The 20747-nt window shown below is 49.3% G+C and overlaps 1 protein-coding gene across 6 annotated transcripts in view; it reads right to left on the bottom strand.

Annotated features, from left to right (window-relative positions):
- SMARCB1 (SWI/SNF related, matrix associated, actin dependent regulator of chromatin, subfamily b, member 1) overlaps nucleotides 1-20747 on the bottom strand; it is a 43614-nt gene that overhangs the window by 18272 nt on the left and 4595 nt on the right. For 2 of the 6 annotated variants that reach the window (XM_025400692.1, XM_025400691.1), the window contains exons 2-5: nucleotides 20195-20333; nucleotides 18412-18541; nucleotides 11850-11987; nucleotides 9511-9638 (exon numbers count right to left, since the gene is read on the bottom strand). In XM_025400692.1, the coding sequence (XP_025256477.1) occupies nucleotides 9511-9638; nucleotides 11850-11987; nucleotides 18412-18541; nucleotides 20195-20333 (535 nt within the window). Of the gene's footprint in view, nucleotides 1-9510; nucleotides 9639-11795; nucleotides 11988-18411; nucleotides 18542-20194; nucleotides 20334-20747 lie in introns of all 6 variants that reach the window. The other 4 variants (XM_025400694.1, XM_025400693.1, XM_025400689.1 and 1 more) reach the window with 3 other exon arrangements.

Below are 20747 nucleotides of genomic sequence, written 5' to 3'. Positions count from 1 at the left end.
ACAGGCGCCCGCCACCTCGCCCGGCTAGTTTTTTGTATTTTTTAGTAGAGACAGGGTTTCACCGTGTTAGCCAGGATGGTCTCGATCTCCTGACCTCGTGATCCGCCCGTCTCGGCCTCCCAAAGTGCTGGGATTACAGGCTTGAGCCACCGCGCCCGGCCCCCTTTTTTTTTTTTTTTTTCTTTGAGATGGAGCTTCGCTCTTATTGCCCAGGCTGGAGTGCAGTGGTGTGATCTTGGCTCACAGCAACCTCAGCCTCCTGGGTTTGAGTGATTCTCCTGCCTCAGCCTCCCGAGTAGCTGGAATTACGGGTATGCACCACCACGCCAAGCTAATTTTGTATTTTTAGTAGAGATGAGGTTTCTCCATGTTGGTCAAACTGGTCTCGAACTCCTGACCTCAGGTGATCCGCCCGCCTCGGCCTCCCAAAGTGCTGGGATTATAAGCGTGAGCACCACCCATGGCCTTTATTTTGTTGCTTTGTGGGGACAGAGTTTCACTCTTATTGCCCAGGCTGGAGTGCAGTGGCGCGATCTCGGCTCACGGCAACCTCCACCTACCAGGTTCAAGCAATTCTCCTGCCTCAGCCTCCCAAGTAGTTAGGATCACAGGCATGCGCCACCACGCCCGGCTAATTGTGTATTTTTAGTAGAGACAGTTTCTTCTCTACGTTGGTCAGGCTGGTCTCGAACTCACGACCTCAGGTGATCGGCCCGCCTCGGCCTCCCAAAGTGCTAGGATTACAGACATAAGCCACTGCGCCTAGCCTATTTGCCTATAATTGTCTAATTGCTCCAGCGCCATTTTGTTGAATGAGCTGTCTTTCCTCCACTGAATTACATTTGCATCTTTATAAAAATCAGGAGGGTACGTTTGTGTGGGTCTGTTCCATCACGGTATGTCACTCTACCAACACCACACAGTCTTGATTATCGCAGCTATATAGTAAGCCTTGAGATTGGGTAGAACGATTACTCCCACTTTACTCTTTTTCAAAATTGCTATAATCCCAGCACTTTGGGAGGCCGAGACGGGTGGATTGCCTGAGTTCAGGCGTTCGAGACCAGCCTGGCCAACATGGTGAAACCCTGTCTCTACTAAAAACACAAAAATTAGCCGGGTATGGTGGCGGGCGCCTATAATCCCACCTATTCGGGAGGCTGAGGCAGGAGAATCGCTTGAAACCGGAAGGCGGATGTTACAGTGAGCTGAGATCACGCCACTGCACCTCAGCCTGGGCAAAAGAGCAAAACTCCGTCTCAAAAAAAAAAAAAAATTTGCTTTATCTATTATCTATTTTAGTTTCTTTGCCTTTCCATATAAATCTTAGAACAATCTTGTCTATATCTACAAAAAAAAGTCTTGCTGAGATTTTTCATAGAAATTGCATTAAATTTGTATATCAACTTGGGGAAAACTGACATCATCTAGAGTCTTTTTTTTTTTTTTTTTTTGAGACGGAGTCTTGGCTCAGTCGCCCAGGCTGGAGTGCAGTGGCCGGATCTCAGCTCACTGCAAGCTCCGCCTCCCGGGTTCATGCCATTCTCCTGCCTCAGCCTCCTGAGTAGCTGGGACTACAGGCGCCCGCCACCTCGCCCAGCTAGTTTTTTGTATTTTTTTAGTAGAGACGGGGTTTCACCGGGTTAGCCAGGATGGTCTCGATCTCCTGACCTCGTGATCTGCCCGTCTTGGCCTCCCAAAGTGCTGGGATTACAGGCTTGAGCCACCGCGCCCGGCCCTTAGAGTCTTTTAATCCATGAATATGATATGTCTACTTATTTAGGTCTTCTTTAATTACTTTTATCAGTGTTTTATAGTTTTTGGTATGTAAGTCCTGTACATGTTTTATTAGATTAATACCGAAGTATTCCTTTTTTTATTGAGTGATGATACATGGTAATGTATTTTTAATTTGTGTCTAGGTACTCATTAATAGTATATAGAAATAAAATGGATTTCTGTATGTTTAGCTTGTATCCCTTGCATCTTGTGACCTTGGGAACTGTTATTAGTTCTCCAAGTTTTCTGTAGAGCCCTTGGGATTTTCCACAAGGACAATCATGTCATCTGCAAATAGGATTTTATTTCTTCCTTTCCCATCTACATGTCTTTTATTTCCTTTTCTCGGCTTATTGGATTAGCTAGAACTTCCACTATGTTGAATAAGAATAGTGACAGCAGACATATTTCGCTTGTTCCTGATCTCTGGCAGAAAGCATGCAACCTTTCACTATTAAATGTTAGCAACAGAAGGCCGGGCGCGGTGGCTCACCCCTGTAATCCCAGCACTTTGGGAGGCCGAGGCGGGTGGATCACGTGGTCAGGAGATCGAGACCATCCTGGCTAACCCGGTGAAACCCCGTCTCTACTAAAAATACAAAAAGTTAGCCGGGCGAGGTGGCGGGCACCTGTAGTCCCAGCTACTAGGGAGGCTGAGACAGGAGAATGGCGTGAACCCGGGAGGCGGAGCTTGCAGTGAGCTGAGATCATGCCACTGCACTCCAGCCTGGGTGACAGAGCGATACTTTGTCTCAAAAAAAAAAAAAAAATTAGCGACAGGACTTTTTGTACTAAATAGATGCTTTTATTAAATGGAGGAAGTTTCCTGCTATTACTTTTCTGAGCATTTTTATCATCAGGTGTTGAGTTCTACAAAATGCTTTTTTTGTATCAACCGATCTGATCCTGTGATTTTTCTTCATTAGTGTGTTAATACGGTGGATTACATTGATTGAGCTTCAAGTATTGACCCAGCCTTCCGTCCTTGCAATAAATCCCACTTGGTCACAGTATATGATTATTTCTATATATTGCTGAATCCTATTTCCCAATATTTTGATAAGGAATTTGCATCTATAGTCATAAAGGATATTGGTTTGTATTTTTCTTTTTTTGGTACTGTCTTTAGGTTTGAGGAAGTACGCTCTCCTCTTCCATTTTCTGGAAGAGATTGTGTAGAATTTGTGTTAATTCATTTTTCAACATTTGATAGATAGAATTCTCCAGTGAAATCATATGGGCCCAGAGATTTTTTTGGAGGGATAATTTTTTCCTTTTTAAAAATAATGTTTTATATTTTAAAATTTAATTAGAGATGGGATCCTGCTAGCCCAGGCTGATCTTGAACTCCTGGCCTCAAGGAATCCTCCCACCTCAGTCTCCCAAAGAGCTGGGATTACAGGTAAGAGCCACTGTGCCTGGCCATTTTTGGGGGTTTTAAAATTACAAATTCTGTTTTCTTTTTTTTTTTTTTTTTTTTTTGAGACGGAGTCTCGCTGTGCTCCCAGGCTGGAATGCAGTGGCGTGATCTCGGCTCACTGCAAGCTCCGCCTCCCAGGTTCCCGCCATTCTCCCGCCTCAGCCTCCCAAGTAGCTGAGACTACAGGCGCCCGCCACCACGCCCGGCTAGTTTTTTGTATTTTTAGTAGAGACGGGGTTTCACCATGTTAGCCAGGATAGTCTCGATCTCCTGACCTAGTGATCCACCCGCCTCGGCCTCCCAAAGTGCTGGGATTACAGGCTTGAGCCACCGCGCCCGGCCCAAATTCTGTTTTCTTAATAGTAACAGGGCAACTCAAATTATCTATTTGATATTGGATGAGTTGTGCTAATTTGTGTTTTGCAAGGAATTCATCCATTTTGTGTAAGTTGTCAAACTTATAGAATTGTTTGCAGTATTGATATCTGCAGGGTCTGTGGTGACATCCCATTTCATTCCTGATACTGGTAAGTTACGTTCTTTTTGTCAGCCTTGCAAGACCCAGCTAGGTGTCATTAATTTTCTCTATTGTTTGATTTCTGTTTTCAATGTCATTGATTTCTGCTCTTCAAATGTCCTTCCTTCTGCTTAGTTTGGTTTTGTTTCTCTTTCTCTTGGTTCTTGAGATGACAGCTTAGAGTATCAATTTGAGGAAAGCTTTTCCTGTCTTCTAATGTACGCACTGGTGCTACAGATAATCTGCATTGTTGTATTTAGCTTTATCCCACAAATTTTGATACGCTGCATTTTCATTTAGGTCCGTGTATTTTTTTTTTTTTTTTTTTTGAGACAGAGTCTTGCTCATCGCCCAGGCTGGAGTGCAGTGGCGTGATCTCTGCTCACTGCAACCTCCACCTCCCAGGTTCAAGTGATTCTCCTGCCTCAGCCTCCTGAGTAGCTGGGATTCCAGGCATGCACCACCACGCCCAGCTAATTGTTTTTATATTTTTAGTAAAGACGGGGTTTCAGCATGTTGGCCAGGCTGGCCTCCAACTCCTGACCTCGTGATGTGCCTGCCTCAGCCTCCAAAGTGCTGGGAATACAGGCGTCAGCTGCTGCACCTAGCACTTAGTTTTCTTTCATCTAAGAATGTGTTGACTAAGAATGTCCAATATCGCTCATTCCTGAACAATATTGTCACTGGGTACAGGATTCTAGATTAATAGTTCTTTTCTTTCAGTACTTGAAAAATATCATGCCACTTCCTCTAGCCTCCAGTTTCACATGAGAAATCTACCATCATTTGGCTGGGCGCGGTGGCTCAAGCCTGTAATCCCAGCACTTTGGGAACCCGAGGTGGGCGGATCACGAGGTCAGGAGATCAAGACCATCTGGCTAACAAGGTGAAACCCCGTCTCTACTAAAAAATACAAAAAAATCAGCCAGGCGTGGTGGCAGGCGCCTGTAGTCCCAGCTACTCGAAAGTCTGAGGCAGGAGAATGGCGTGAACCCGGAAGGCAGAGCTTGCAGTGAGCCAAGATAGTGCCACTGCACTCCAGCCTGGGCAACACAGTGAGACTTCGTTTCAAAAAAAAAAAAAAAGAAATCTACCACTATTCTCACGGTCTTTTCCCTACAGGTAAGTTGTCCTTTTCTCTGATTGCTCTCAAGATTTTTTTCTTTGTGTTGAGTTTCCAGAAGTTTAATTATGATGTGTCTTTGCATGGATTGCTTTGGGTTAATCATAATGGGCTTCACTTGGCTTCTTGAATCTATCATTTGATTTTTTTTTAAACTTAAAAAAAAATGTTTTTGAGTCAGGGTCTCACTCCGTTGCCCAGGCTGGTGTGCACTGGCTCAATCACGGCTCACTGAAGCCGCAACCTCCCGGGCTCAAGCGATCCTCCCACCTCAGCCTCCCAAGTAGCTGAGATCACAGGCATGTGCCACCACATCTGGGGAATTTTTGTAGAAATGGGGTTTCAACATGTCACCCAGGCTGGTCTTGAACTCCCGGGCAAAGTGATCTGCCCGCCTCAGTCTCAGGTGTGAGCAACTGTGCTCAGCCTCATTTAATTTTTTAGAGTCCAAAACAAGCATGTGGATATAAATCTCTAAAAACTTGCCTTCTAGGCCGGGCGCAGTGGCTCACGCCTGTAATCCCAGCACTTTGGGAGGCCGAGGCGGGTGGATCATGAGGTCAGGAGATCAAGACCACAGTGAAACCCCATCTCTACTAAAAATACAAAAAAATTAGCTGGGCGTGGTGGCGGGCGCCTGTAGTCCCAGCTACTCGGGAGGCTGAGGCAGGAGAGTGGCGTGAACCCAGGAGGTGGAGCTTGCAGTGAGCCGAGATCGCGCCACTGAACTCCAGCCTGGGCAACAGAGCGAGACTCCGTCTCAAAAAAAAAACCAAAACCAAACAAACAAAAAAAACCAAAAAAACTTGCCTTCTATAGCCAAGTGTAGACACTCAGGACCCTAATCACTCCTTTGCCTGTGTGCCAAGACAGATTCCAAACCTCTTCCTGAGGTGATTCCCTTGTTCCCCTTCTGGGTGAAGATGGCATCTATGTCTGCATGTGTTCTGGTTAGGCAGCTCATCTTTTCTGGAGGATTTTAATCCTTCCCTTCTTCAGCAGACTGTTAAGGCAGGTGACACCATACTTCACCAGTGATTCAGAGAAGCCCTACTTCAAGTCCTTTTCAGAGAAGATAACCTCAAACGCATCACAACACCTACCAGAAACCTGAGAAAAACCCTGATTTCTTTTTCTTTTTTTTTTTTTTTTTTGAGACAGAGTCTCACTCTGTGGCCTGGGCTGAAGTGCAACGCCATGATCTCAACTAACTGCAACCTCTGCCTCCCGGGTTCTAGCGATTCTTGTGCCTCAGCCTCCCAACTTGCTGGGACCACAGGCATGCACCACCACACCCGACTAATTTTTATATTTTTAGTAGAGATGGGGTTTCGCCATCATGGCCAGGCTGGTCTCAAACTCCTGGCCTCAAGTGATCCTCCCACCTCACCCTCCCAAAGTGCTGGGATTACAGGTGTGAGCCACCACGCCTGGCCAATCCTGATTCTGAAGGTGGCCTGAAGAACATACACTTCATTCATGCTACTCCAGTAATGCTACTTTACATATTTAATCCCTCTGTGATAAAGACTCTCATGCCCACCTTTAAGATGATTTGAAATTTCAAAGCAAATCAGTAAAATTTTGGCACGGCCTTCTAACCACCAGTTAAGAATCACAGCTCTTACAAACGCCAAATACCACCCAGAGCTGAGGAAGAGTTCACAGAACAACACTATTTTGGTTCTCCACCAGTTAAGACTGTGTTCTAAATTACTTTCAGTGGACATCATATTTTACATGAGGACTCTTAGGAGGAACAGCCCAGTGAAACTCACTGTGGAGTTCATGGATGATCCTGGTCTTCCTTACTATACCGTGCCCTCTTCCTGAGGGCTGCAGGAAACCTCAGATTCCAGGACCACGTGTGATTCTACTTCTTCAGAGCCACAGGCTGCTGCTAACATTGACCACACTGAGTGTGCAAACGATCCTCACGTCTCACTCTGCCTGGTTCTAAAAAGGCCCAGAGCCACGCCCTATTCCCAGCAATGTTCACCAAACAAAATCTGAGTGCAAGCTCCCTCTTCAACTTGAACATTTCTTCTTTATCCAGTTTTTCCTAACCACTCCATTTGCATTTGCTTTAGTCATTTGGGCCCAGTGTACTTATGGTAAGCTTCCTTACATGCTTTTTGGAACAGGGTGGGGGTATAAACAAACTGGAACTTTCTATGTGTTGCCCAAAGAAACGTAACAAGACAGAGTATGGACTGATCCAATGTGAACAACTAAATTCCTATGCTGGGCTAGACGATATGTTAAGAGAAACAGCAGCTGGGCACAGTGGCTCATACCTGTAATCCCAGCACTTTGGGAGGCTGAGGCGGGCGGATCACCTGAGGTCAGGAGTTCAAGACCACTTTGACCAACATGGTGAAACCCCGTCTCCACTAAAAATACAAAATTAGCCAGGCATGGTGGCACATGCCTGTAATCCCAGCTACTCGGGAGGCTGAGGCAGGAGAATCACTTGAACCTGGGAGGTGGAGGTTGTGGTGAGCTGAGATCGTGCCACTGTACTCCAGCCTGGGCAATAAGAGCGAAACTCCATCTCAAAAGAAAACGGCAATGAAAAACAAGGCCCCTGACCTTAAAGGGTTGAAATGGAGAGGGAGAGACAAGAATTAACAAATAACTCTGATGTGGGCCAGCAGAGATAAGCAGGCAGCTTGGCAGAGATAACAGGCATTGTGCAGCGCTGGTGGCCTGGTGCCCATGGGCTGTCCTGTCCCTGTTCTGGGGCATGACCAGTGAACTGTACCTGTCCCCATCTACACTCAATACAACCTCCTGGAGTCTCTTGCCAATGTCCCCCCCTCACCCATGTCTCCTCTCCCTGGTGTCCCCGCTCACCAGCTAACCTGTGGGACCTAGGCGACAGGCACCCAGCACGTGGCTCTCAGGCATTCTTCTCAGGGCTGAGCAGAAGCCTTTGGACTCAGGCCTGGCACTAGTGTGAGCAAGTGGTAGTCCTAGCACTGAGGCCTAGCATGCCGAGTGCCTGGGGATGACCAAAGGAAGCAGCCTAATCCTTCCAGAAAGCTCAAGGCAGCCACAACCACTCATACTCTCCTCCCTTAGGAAATCCCTTTGGAAAGAAAAATGTTGCAACTATGTTATCTGCCGTGGAGACGTCTACAGCAGAGGGTGTTTTAGCAAACAAAGGTACCTTGACCCAGTAGAAAATGCTGCACTGTTTGAAGATTAAAGAAATCAGAAAGAGGCTGGGTGCAGTGGCTGACACCTGTAATCCCAGCAGTGTGGGAGGCCATGGCAGGCGGATCACCTCAGGTCAGTTCAAGACCAGCCTGGCTAACATGGTGAAACGCCATCTCTACTAAAAATACAAAAATTAGCCAGGCATGGTGGCGGGTGCCTGTAGTTCCAGCTACTCAGGAGGCTGAGGCAGGAGAATCGCTTGAACTTAGGAGGTAGAGGTTGCAGTGAGCTGAGATCGTGCCACTGCACTCCAGCCTGGGCGACAGAGTGAGACTCCATCTCCCCCCACAAAAAAAGAGAAACCAGAAAGATACTTAGGACAAGTGAAGAAAAATAAAACAAGACTTGCTCTATAGTGACAACTGTGTTAAATATGTTTGCATGTGGAATTGACAGAGAGAAAAGGTAAAACTGAAAACATTATTCGGGTGGTGAGATTCTGATGATTTTAAACATTCACCCATTTAAAAATAACGCTCGGCACAGTGGAACACGCCTGTATTCCTAGCTATTTGGCAGGCTGTGGCAGGAGGATTGCTTGAGCCCAGCAGTTCAAGATTACAGCGAGATATGAGAGTATCACTGCACCCCAGCCTGGGCAACAGAGTGAGACTCTGTCTCTTAAAAAAAAACAAAATAAAATAGGTAAAATAAAATAAAGATGATATTCACTGCATTTTGTCTGAATATAAAGAGTATGTTCATTATAAAAATTCAGCAGGATACAGACACTAAGTTAAAAAACAAAAAACAAAAAAACCTGGTATTCAACAAGATCTAAAAAAACAGTAATAATCAAATAAAATAACAAAAATACATTCTAACAGACTTAGAAAAAAATAGGAAAATAAATGCATGCATGATCCTCCCTCCCAGATGGGATAAGCAGTCTAGACACTTGGGATGCATACCCTTCTAACCTTTCTGTCTACATCTGCACAAAGACTGAGTTCTGTTCAGGCTTTGGAAGCCCAGGAAGAGCCAGAAGAGATGGCACCTGACCCAGGACTTACAGAGTGAGGATATCTAAAGAGATGACCAGTTAGGGGAGGAGAGAGGCACGGGGCACACATGCAGCCTCACACAGCAGAAACAGGGTGGTGGACAGGACCCAAGGCAGGTGTGTGCAGGGCTCGGGGGCTGAACTAGGTCTAAGTGGCATTGTCATCATCATCCATGCTATGCACACCAGCCACCTCCCATGCCAGGCCCCTTGGGCCCCCCAACCTCAGTATGGGGAAAGGAGTCCGAAGTTCACATGCCCAACCCACAGTGAACAGCAACAGAACCACGGCTGAACCCAGAGCCCACACCCTCCAAAACTATGTCCCGATGTCCCGCATGTCAGGTCCAGAATCTGCCTGACAGGCAGCTGGTAGGAAAGGGGACTGTTCCCACGTAACACACAGGGGCTGGGGCCAGGCCCAGCCAAGCCCGACTGCCTCGTACCATTCATGTTCCAGGTGAAGGCATCTCGCAGTTTCTGCCCATCGATCTCCATGTCCAGCCGGATGGGGACCAGCACCTCGGGCTGAGATGCGTTCTCGTGGATCACAGCTGGGTCGTGGTCATCAAAGCTGAAAGTGAAATGGAAGCAACAGTCAGTGAGGGTGCCAGGGCCCTGGGCATGCAAATTTTCAGCCTCCCTCTCTGCACAGCAGGCCTCTGCAAACCCATCTGGGGAACATGGTCACTTATCAGCTAACAGCTGAGGCAGCAGGGGTCCCAGGGCCATGGTCTAATGGGGACAGGTGGGTCCATAAATGACAAGCACCAGTCTGTCTGCAATAGGATCGACCCGGGCAGTGCTGGAACAAAACCCAGATGTCCTGTGAAGGGATATTTAAGCCTGAAATTTGGCAGGACTTTCACAGAAGGCTGTACACAAGCAGAATAGCATTTCTAGAAGAGGATATATTCCAGTAAGGCCAAAGCAGGTGAATGGAGGAACTGCTGAGGACGCACAAACAGACCACAGAGCACAGATTCCATGGGGGGCAGTGGTCAGGGATGCTGCAAAGCTAGCGGGTGTCGAAGCACCCACAGTTCTCTCAGGCTACGCAAACTGGCCACTGCCCTGAGGGAGTCCCAGGAGGATTCCAAGCAATGGAGTTGAGTATTTTGGGAAGATAAAGAGGGAAGAGTTGGGCAGGCAGGTTGGTGAGATGGAGCTGGAGGACAGAGGACACCTAAGGGCATCTGGGAGCATGGAGAGGGCTGAGAAGGGCCCCAGCGATCTTGGGAGGCAGATGGAAGAGAGAGAGAAACGAGCTGAGTGCCAGGCATGAATGCGCTGGGAAACAGACAGGGAAAGGGGTAGGGGTGCTGGAGGAAAGGGGTGGCCACTCTAAGGGAGAAGGGGACAGTCAACTAGGGATGGGAAGAAGAGATGGAGGGAAGGAAGAGAGAAGGAAAAGGAGGAGGGGGAAGGATGGGAAGGAGAAATGATGGAAGGAAAGAAAGAAGAAAGGAAAGAGGGGAGGAAGGGGAACGGGCTAAACCTTAGCAGAGGCAACTGCTGGGCAGAAGCTCTGGGAGGTCTGACAGCAGTGAGGGCGATCTCAGGTCTGAGGCAGAGTGAGTGGGGCAGAGTGTGGCAGTGGCAGCACCAGGCCAGGTTGGGCCTGGCACCCCAGTGAGAACTCCTCCTTCTGCTCCGAGGGTGATGGGGAGCCTGGAGGATTTTGCGTGGAGAGGTGACACGATATGCCTGGAGCAGAGGACACACCAGCTGCAGAGCTGAGAAGGCAACAGGGAGGGGAGGCAGGGGCTGCTAGAGACCCCAGGGAGAGCAGTGGGGGGCTGGCCAAGGCAGTCCCGGGTGGGACCCTGGAGAGACTGGACTTGCTGTGTGAGGAAAAGCCAGGCCTTGGGAAAGAAAGCTACAGCCTGAGCAAGGAGACGGCTGGATCTCCATGCGCCGATGGAGAAGTCTTCAGGCAGCATGAGGCTGAGGGGGTGAGGGCAGCTGAGGAAGTCTGGACCACAGAGGTAAAAAACAGACCCCGAAGACATCTACAGCCTAATCCCCAAAACCTGTGACTGTCACCTCATATGGCCAAAAAAGGAGACTTTGCAGATGCGATTAAGTGAAAGATCCTGAGAGGTTAACCAGAAGGACCCTAAATTACATCACCAAGTGTCCTTCTAAGAGAGAGACTGGGAGATTTCACGCAGAGAAGGCCACATGACCACAGAGGCCGAGATTGAAGTGAGGCAGCCACAAGCCCAGGAATGTGGCAGCCCCCAAAGCCGGAAGCAGCAAGGACCGAATCGCCCCGAGGGCCTCTGGAGGGAGCATGGCCCTGTCTACACGTGCATCTGGTCTAGTGAAACCAAATCTGGGCTCCTGGGCCCCCGAACTGTGAGGGAAGAACTGTGCACTGCTCGCAGCCACCAGTTTGTGGTGGTTTATTCCAGCAGCCTCTGGGAAGTGGTGGCGCAGTGGGAGTCACGTGGATGGCATGTGAACCATCAGACTGGCTATGACCCACTCGTGTGAAACTGAGGGCAGAGAAAGGGCACAAGGACCACGCCCCGAGTAACTCTACTTGAGGGGCCAGAGAGGTGAGGAGGACATGGCAAGGTGACAGCAGACAGAGCCAAAGAGGCTACAGACAATGTCCTGGAGGTCAGGGAAACACAGCGGTTCAAAGAGGAGGAGGTACTGTAGCATTGTGGGGAGCACAAGGTCAAAGCAGTGTTTTTCTGGGGAGCAGGGGACTGAAATGTGCTGGAGAACTAAGGGAGAATCAGCGCGGAGGGTGAGCGCAGCGACACATCCGCACCAAAGGGGGAAGGTTCTCTTCTTGTCCCGGCCCATGCGGTTCCTGTTGATGGTCGTGGAGCATGGCACGGCATCCAGGTGGTGGGAGCTGTTGGGCAGGGTGGGTACCCACTGGCTGTTCCTCTTGGCCTTCTGTTCCCTGGGGAGATACAAGAAAAGTCCCCCCAGTCAGTCTAGGAGCCTGATCCTGCCCACCAGGAATCAACTCATGCTCATGGGATGCCCACTGTACCTCTGTCAGGCTCGAGGCTCCCGTGTGAGTTGTCTGTGCACCTGATTTTGCAGAAGCCTGCTCCCCAGGCTGTCATCAGATGCTAGAGGCACCTGGGCAAGGGCAAGGGTGTGGAGGGGCACCAGACACAGCCCAGCACGCAGGTCAGTTGCTAACCCACGGCCATGGTGTACTGCACTATGAGCCAGACATGGCTCCACAGAAGCACTTCCTGGAGATGCGGGAAGTGGTACAAGGGGGAGGCTTGTACAAGGGGTGGACAATAGAGCAGAGCCTTAGACACCAAGTCAGGGTTCACTGTGGGGAGGGGCACAGGCAGCAGCAGGGAGGAGAGACTGAGGGGCAGTCCAGGGAGGGGGCCCCCAGGGAGGGGACTGATCACAGGTCTCACATGCTCCGTGAGAAGATGACTTTACTCAGCAGATGGCTGGGAGTCCCCAGGGTTTTGAAGGAAGAGACGTGATCAGACTGTCATTTTAGACATACTAGCCATCCTGAGATGGACTAGGCAAGGCCTCTGGCCTCCAAGCTTCCAGAGCAGTAGAAGTCAGAAGATGGGTTGATAAATACTTTCCAGAGGTGACATCCAAAGTAATTTAAATAACCCATGTCCCATGAAGAGTTTGATCTTCTCTCCCAAATTCCAGGTTACTTTTACCAAAAGCGCCAGGCGCAGCAGCTCATGCCTGTAACTCTGGCACTTTGGGAGGTCAAGGTGGGCAGACCACCTGAGGTCAAGAGTTCGAAACCAGGCCAGGCGCGGTGGCTCATGCCTGTAATCCCAGCACTTTGGGAGGCCAAGGCGGGTGGATCACCTGAGGTCAGGAGATCGAGACCAGCCTGGCCAACATGGTAAAACCCTGTCTCTACTAAAATTACTAAAATTAGCCAGGTGTGGTAGCAGGCACCTGTAATCTCAGCTACTCAGGAGGCTGAGGCAGGATAATCACTTGAACCTGGGAGGCAGAAGTTGCAGTGAGCCGAGATCACGCCACTGCAGTCCAGCCTGGGCAACAAGAGCGAAACTCTGTCTCAAAAAAAAAAAAAAGGTGAGTTCAAAACCAGCCTGGCCAACATGGTGAAACCTCAACCCTACCCAAAATACAAAAATTAGCCAGGCATGTGGTGGCACACATCTATAATTCAGCTACTCAGGAGGCTGAAGCATAAGAATCACTTGAACCCAGGAGGCGGAGGTTGCAGTGAGCCGAGATCAGCCACTGCACTCCAGCCTGGGTGAGATGGCAACACCCTATCTTGAATTTAAAAAATATATATATATATACACACACACACACACACACACACACACACACCCCAAAAGCTATTTTAAACAAAGGCAAAGGCTCCAGGGCTGGGTGAGACAGATGAGAGCATTTGGGTGCCTGCTGTACTCTGTGTGTTCCCATTTTCCCTGGCAAGGCTGTGAGCAGGAGCAGGCAGCGACTGCATCACTTCCCTGTGTAACCCCAACACCTGCGCAACCACTTCCGCAATAACTATTCAACAGTTCAGAGCAAGTCATGACAAAGGTTTCTTTCTTTTTTCTTTTTTTTTTTTGAGACGGCGTCGCGCTCTGTCACCCAGGCTGGAGCGCAGTGGCGCCATCTCGGCTCACTGCAAGGTCTGCCTCTCGGGTTCACGCCATTCCCCTGCCTCAGCCTCCTGAGTAGCTGGGACTACAGGCGCCTGCCACCTCGCCCGGCTAATTTTTTTGTATTTTTAGTAGAGACGGGGTTTCACCATGTTAGCCAGGATGGTCTCGATCTCCTGACCTCGTGATCCGCCCGCCTCGGTCTCCCAAAGTGCTGGGATTACAGGCATGAGCCACTGCGCCCGGCCGACAAACATTTGACAGTGCCCTCTAAGGAGGGACCTGGGAAGACAGCACAAAGGTCCTTCTCCTTTCCAGAGGGTGGGGGAACAGAAGCAATATCCAAGACCTGCCTGGACTCTGGGCCCTTTAACTCTTTTCCCTTCTAAAGCGGGAGTCACTTACACGTCTGATGCTGAGACTAGGACTACCCCTTGATCGCTGGTAGGGGTAGGGAGGATTTTGTAGTACCCATTTTGGGGAACATGAAATCCGCTTGGGCAGGGACTGAGAGAGGGGACAGCAAGACAGGGGTCCCCTCTACAGCCTATCTGGGTCATGGTTCCTAATCCTGGCCGCTCGGACTCAGAGTGCAATTTTATTTTATTTTTTTTTAACAGAGATGGGGGTCTCACTATGTTGCCCAGTCTGGTCTCAAACTCCTGGGCTCAAGCAATCCTCCCACCTTGGCCTCCCAAAGTGCGGAGAGTACAGGTGTCAGCCACCACACCCGACCCCAGAACGCAAAATTTTAAGTAGCACATTCCTGAGCCCCACCCAGGTGAAGTGACTTCCCACCTCTGAGGAAGGGCCCAAGAAGATGGGTTCTTTGCAGCTTCCATGAATGATTCCCAGGCAGCTGAGCCTGTATTTGGAAACCACAGATCTTGACCACCTCCTCCTTTATGAATGGATATGTTAGAGCCTGGGCTGAGCCCCTGCCTCCTCATCCTGCCCTATCTCAGTAGCAAGTTCTCATTTCCAGGTCTAGCTACCAACCCAAGTGGATAATTCAAGTGTCACCAGACACAGTGAATGTGACTAACATGCTCAGCCATACACAGAATCTGCAAATCTAAGTTATAAAAGTCAATCTTCCAGCCAGGTGTGGTGGCTCACACCTGTAATCCTAGCACTTTGGGAGGCCGAGGTGGACAGATCACCTGAGGTCAGGAGTTTGAGACCAGCCTGGCCAACATGGTGAAAGCCCTTCTCTACTAAAACTATGAAAATTTAGCTGGGTGTGGTGCCAGGTGCCTGTAATCCCAGCTACTAGGGAGGCTGAGGAAGGAGAATAACTTGAACCCAGGAGGTGGAGGTTGCCGTGAGCTGAGATCCCGCCACTTCACTCCAGCCTGGGTGACAAGCGAAACTCCATCTCAAAAACAAAACAAAACAAAAAAACACCCTTCCTTCTATTGCAATCCCAGGCTCCGTGAGAGAGGGAACCCAGCCTCTGCTCAAATTGTCCAATGACAGGATGGGTAGGGTGCCCGTCCCCCTATTGGGCTGACTGAGTAATGTGGAGTCAGCCAAAGCTATTTCCTTCAAACCTCTGCCAACCCCCACCCCTAAAGACTTGACCTCCAGGGCAATGGAATTCCACTCCTGCAGCTGTTCCTCACGTCATGATCACCAAGAAACTGTTTTATCGCCCCATAAAAGATTCCCAGCTGACGTGTGCAGAATTAAAGTGCCATCCATATGCACACAATTTCCTTCTGCAACTTCCCTGGGAAGGCCAAGCCATCCTTATGTTCTTACCACATCCCTTGGGGGAAAAAGAATCTGCAAAGCACACGCCTGTAACACTGGCCAGCCTGGAGGCGTGCCACCTTTCTTTGGGGGGAATCATAAAAAAGATTTTCCATAACCACATCACTCTGAACAATAATCCTTTTTCTTCCTTAATGCTCCTTGGGCTTTGTGCAGAGAAATGCATACTTTCTCGAGAGCTGAATGCACAAGGTAGATGGGTACAATCTTATATTCTGCACCTCTCACCCACAGGACTCCTGTCTCGGGTCACTGCAGAATCTACTTAATTACACCACGTATGGGTCACACCTTTGTCTATTCAAGTAGCTGACCCGTCAGTAACCTAGGCTTTCCTTGAGGCTGGGTAGTTAAATGACTCCATATTCTCCAGTATTATTCACAATGCTACAAAGAATCTCTGCACATATAGTGGGTTTATTGATTCATTTTGTTCTTTGAAAATATTTCTTTGGGACAAATTCCTAGGGGTGGTATTAGTGGGCCAGAGAACAAAAAAGTTTGATGTCAGGATGCTTTACAAAAAGGGCACTCCTGGCTGGGCACGGCGGCTCACACCTCTAATCCCAGCACCTCCAGCATACATGAGCGCAGCTCCATCACACCGTCCCCAATTCCTTACATTGCCAGTTTTTTGTTTTATGCTTGGAATTTTTATATTTATTTATTTATTTATTTTATTTATTTATGAGACAGAGTCTCACTCTGTTGCCCAGGCTGGAGTGCAGTGGCGCAATCTTGACTCACTGCAAGCTCCGCCTCCCAGGTTCACGCCATTCTCCTGCCTCAGCCTCCTGAGTAGCTGGGACTACAGGCGCCCACCACCACGCCCGGCTAATTTTTTTGTATTTTTAGTAGAGACAGGGTTTCACCATGTTAGCCAGGATGGTCTCGACCTCCTGACCTCGTGATCCACCCACCTCGGCCTCCCAAAGTGCTGGGATTACAAGTGTGAGCCACCGCGCCCAGCCTTATTTTTTTTTTTTTTTTTTGAGATAGAGTTTCACTCTTGTTGCCCAGGCTGGAGAGCAATGGTGCGATCTCGGCTCACCGCAACCTCTGCCTCCTGGGTTCAAGCGATTCTCCTGCCTCAGCCTTCCTGAGTAGCTGGGATTACAGGCATGCGCCACCATGCCCGGCCAATTTTGTATGTTCAGTAGAGATGGGGCTTCACTATGTTGGTCAGGCTGGTCTCAAACTCCTGACCTCAGGTGATCTGCCCGCCACAGCCTCCCGAAGTGCTGGGATTACAGGCGTGAGCTACCATGCCTAGCCTATTTTTTTTTTTTTTTTAAGAGACAGGGTATCGTTCTGTTACCCAGGCTAGAGGAGAGTGGTGTGATCACCACACCCAGCTAATTTTTTTAACCTTCAGTAGTGATAAGGTCTCACTATGTTGCTCAGGCTGGTCTCCTGGGCAACAGAGTCAAATCCTGGACTCAGGTGATCCTCCTGCCTTGACTTCCCAAAGTGCTGAGATTATAGGCATAAGCCACCATGCTCAGTCTTATGGTTGGAATTTTTGAAATTACACGAGGGCAAATTCTTTCCATGTTTGTTTACTCCCTTGTACTTCAAGGTATGGACCATCTTTTATCTATTTGTTGGGGTATCCAAGTTCGTTGTATAAATCTAGATGTATAGATTCTAGATATAACATCGTAACTTTCCAATTACTTGCTTTTTTAATTGTTACTATAAATACTCTTCTAAAGGTTCTAAGTTTTGTTTTGTTTTGTTTTTTTTGAGATGGAGTTTCGCTCTTGTTGCCCAGGCTGGAGTGCAATGGTGCGATCTTGGCTTACTGCAATCTCCACCTCTCGGGTTCAAGCAATTCTCCTGCCTCAGGCTCCTGAGTAGCTTAGATTACAGGCATGCGCCACCACACCTGGCTAATTCTGTATTTTTAGTAGAGACAGGGTTTCTCCATGTTGGTCAGGCTGGTCTCGAACTCCCAACCTCAGGTGATCTGCCCGCCTCGGTCTACCAAAGTGCTGGGATTATAGGCGTGAACCACCACGCCCAACCAGGTTCTAAGTTTTTATACATTCAAATCTATTGTTGTTTCTTTTGTGAGTTTATGTGAGTCACTAATTTTTCTGACAAATTGGTCCCACTTATTTGTTTTTTAAGAGATGAGGTCTTGCTGTGTTGCCCCAGGGTGGTCTTGAACTCCTGGCCTCAAGCAATGCCTCGGCCTCCCAAAGTGCTGGGATTACAAGCGTAAGCCACTGTGCCTCGCAGAGTCCCGCTTTCCAAGCATTCATAACTGTTCCCTGGAATCCAGGACTTGGCTTACGTTTCTTACAAATTCCAATGATACAGAAGGAACTTAGAAACCTGGTTAAGAAAATGTATAAAAACAGAGGGAACGGTTAAAAAGTGTTTCAATCCAAAAATTAGGACTAGGCGTGGTGGCTCACACCTGTAATCCTAGCACTTTGGGAGGCCGAGGCGGGCGGATCACCTGAGGTCGGGTTCAAGAACAGCCTGACCAACATGGAGAGACCCCCATCTCTACCAAAAATACAAAATTAGCTGGGCATGGTGGCATATGCCTATAATCCCAGCTATTCGGGAGGCTGAGGCAGGAGAATCGCTTCAACCCGGGAGGTGGAGGTTGCAGTGAGCTGAGATCATGCCACTGTACTCCAGCCTGGGCAACAAGAGTGAAACTCCATCTCAAAAAAAAAAAAATTAGCCAGGTGTGGTGGCAGGTACCTGTAATCCCAGCTACTCGGGAGGCTGAAGCAGGAGAATCATTTGAACCTGGGAGGCAGAGGTTGCAGTGAGCCGAGATCGTGCCACTGCACTCCAGCCTGGGCAACAAGAACAAGACTCCATCTCAAAAAAAAAAAAAAAAAAAAGGTGTTTCAATTTAACTTCAACCCAACCAGTTCTTGAGTCTGAGAAAAGACCCCACAGATGTCCCCAGAGATGCCCTGGCCAGGAACGCATTACCTGAGGTAGGTGGGGGGCTCTGTGCTGATGGACACAGCCTTGTACTTCTCATCGTTGCCGTCCAGAATCTCTTCCACTTCCGAGGCTTTTAACAGGGTCACACTGGTGGCTAGAGTTGTGTATCCGTGATCTGTAACAGACAGACATCACTGGGTCACTCTGCTGGTGGCAGTGGCACACAGCAGCCAGCCAAGTGGATGCAGCACATCAAGGTCCTCGCATGCGGGAGGTGGGAAAAGCAAGGTGTCAAACTCACTACTACCGAATGCTGGCCTCTTCCAAAAGGGCAATCTGGACTGAGTGCTTTACTTACAAGTCCTGCTGGGTAGAGCCTCCAAAGGGACTGATTTAGACTAATCTGCACCAGGCGCACTGGCTCAGGGGCAGAGGGTAGTGCTCAGGGCAGCACCAGCAACTACAATACAGCACGACCAGCGGGGACACCTTGGTCCTCACTCGGGAAAAGAAAGGCCCCAGAGTAACACCCCAGTGGGAAGAGGTCTGACACCACCACAATCCACAACACGATGCGAGGTGGGGAGATGGAATGAGAGATGAAGAATGCTTTTCTTTTAAAACAAGAGCCCAGAGAGTTGGAAAGAGCTGCTTCACACCAAACCCAAATTTCTATCCCCGAGCCGGTCCAGATGGGCTGCCTGGAAAGCAGGACAGATTCTAGGCAGCTCGACCCCTCGCTCTTCCGGGGAACCTCCGTCAAGAGCTATCTGTCTGTGGGCCCAGTCTGGCTTCTCCTGGAGAAATCAATCGCTTATGGGGAAGGTATCTCCCAAGACTTAGCCCAGGGACTTGCGGAGGGGGAAGCAAAGCCGGGGACTCACTGTGTTAGCGACTGATGCTCTGCTGGGGGAGGAGGGGGAACAAAAAGGAAACTGTTTTAAGCAAGTGAGTAGAAATGTCATAGCAGCGGATCAAAAAGAAGCTCCGGCTCCTGCATTAAAAGAACCACTACTTTCCCGCAGTGGACAAAACCACAGCAGCACCTACAGACACAAACAAACAGCGCAGACTACGAAGCATCGCGCACGTGCTCACAGACACACCCAGGCCCAGGGCAGCTCTCTACAAGGCGCCATTGCCACGTGGGAAGCAGTTTCGCCACCTGCCAAAGGACATGCTGTGACCATATCCAAATGTCTCCATGGGAGTGTCTCCTGCAGAGCCCCCAGAGTGTCTGAAGAGCACCCTTTCACCCTGCACAGAGCTGCCGTGACCCAAAGCCCACTAGTTTCACTAGTGTTGGGCGGCTCAACTAGCAAGCCCCAGGCACACGCAGGCCACCAGGAGCAGGGACATGCACATGAGCTCTAGCACACTGGCTGCCAGGATGAAGTGCTATGGGATGGATGTGCTCTGGGAAGCAAGCGGTGAAAGCCCCAGAGGGGAGTGGGAGCTGGGACCACCACCCGCCACTCGGGCTGCATGGAAGATGATTATGGCGACACACCCACGGCAGATGGCAGAGCATCGCAGCATTCCTAAAACGTTTTGAGACCAACATGTCTTCACAGCACCTGCTAGTGTCCCGGCCCCGGCCTGCTCACGTACCCACTGGCCCTGCTGGAATACCTGACAGTGGACCACCAATGGCTCCCTGGAGCCGCTTCCTCGCCTGGAGTGCTCACAGGGCGGCCCACCCCTGGGATGCTCCCTGCCCAACTAAGGCCAAGGCTGCAGTGAAGACACTCTGGAGTGAAAACGTTTTATCTTCATGACATAAGCGAGTGGTTTTGAAACAGGTTTACAAACCCTCGTGAAGACGCACCCTTAGTGTTAGGTTTTGTTTTTTTACCATGTGACGATGCAACTATTTTCTTCCTCTCTTCCACAGTGGCTAGTCGCCTCCAGAGTGAGGGGTATCTCTTGTACAGAGAACCTCGGAACATACGGAGGTAGTTTCCCACCTATGAGTAAAGCAAGAAGGCTCATTATGAGGGTCGCAGCACCCCAGGGAAGGGGAGGGTCCTGGTGCAGACTGCATCAAGCAACAGACAAACAGGCCTCGAGGTGGCCCCCAGGCGCCAAGCTTTCTGCAGCATTAAAACACATTCTGCTGATACGAAGGGTTCACCAGCAGTGCACATCTGGCCTGCATGTGTGCATCCTGACAACAGAACCAAGTTCCGAAACGCCTGGGCAGATGCCTGAGTGGGAGGCCCCCAGAGCTTAGCAAGCAACTCGTGGTGATTTTGATTTTGGACTAAGGATCTCTGGCACTTTCCAGAAATGCAAGGCCTCCTTGACCTTCTTTTATCTTAAGGACAAAACTTTGATATTTTTACGATGCAATAAACACCAAAAAGGTCTTTTAATTTTAG

This window comes from Theropithecus gelada, chromosome 10 (assembly GCF_003255815.1).
Source record: "Theropithecus gelada isolate Dixy chromosome 10, Tgel_1.0, whole genome shotgun sequence".
NCBI lineage: Eukaryota > Metazoa > Chordata > Mammalia > Primates > Cercopithecidae > Theropithecus > Theropithecus gelada.
The sequence above is the reverse complement of the archived record's forward strand: the minus strand, read 5'-3'. Positions and strand labels throughout refer to the sequence as shown.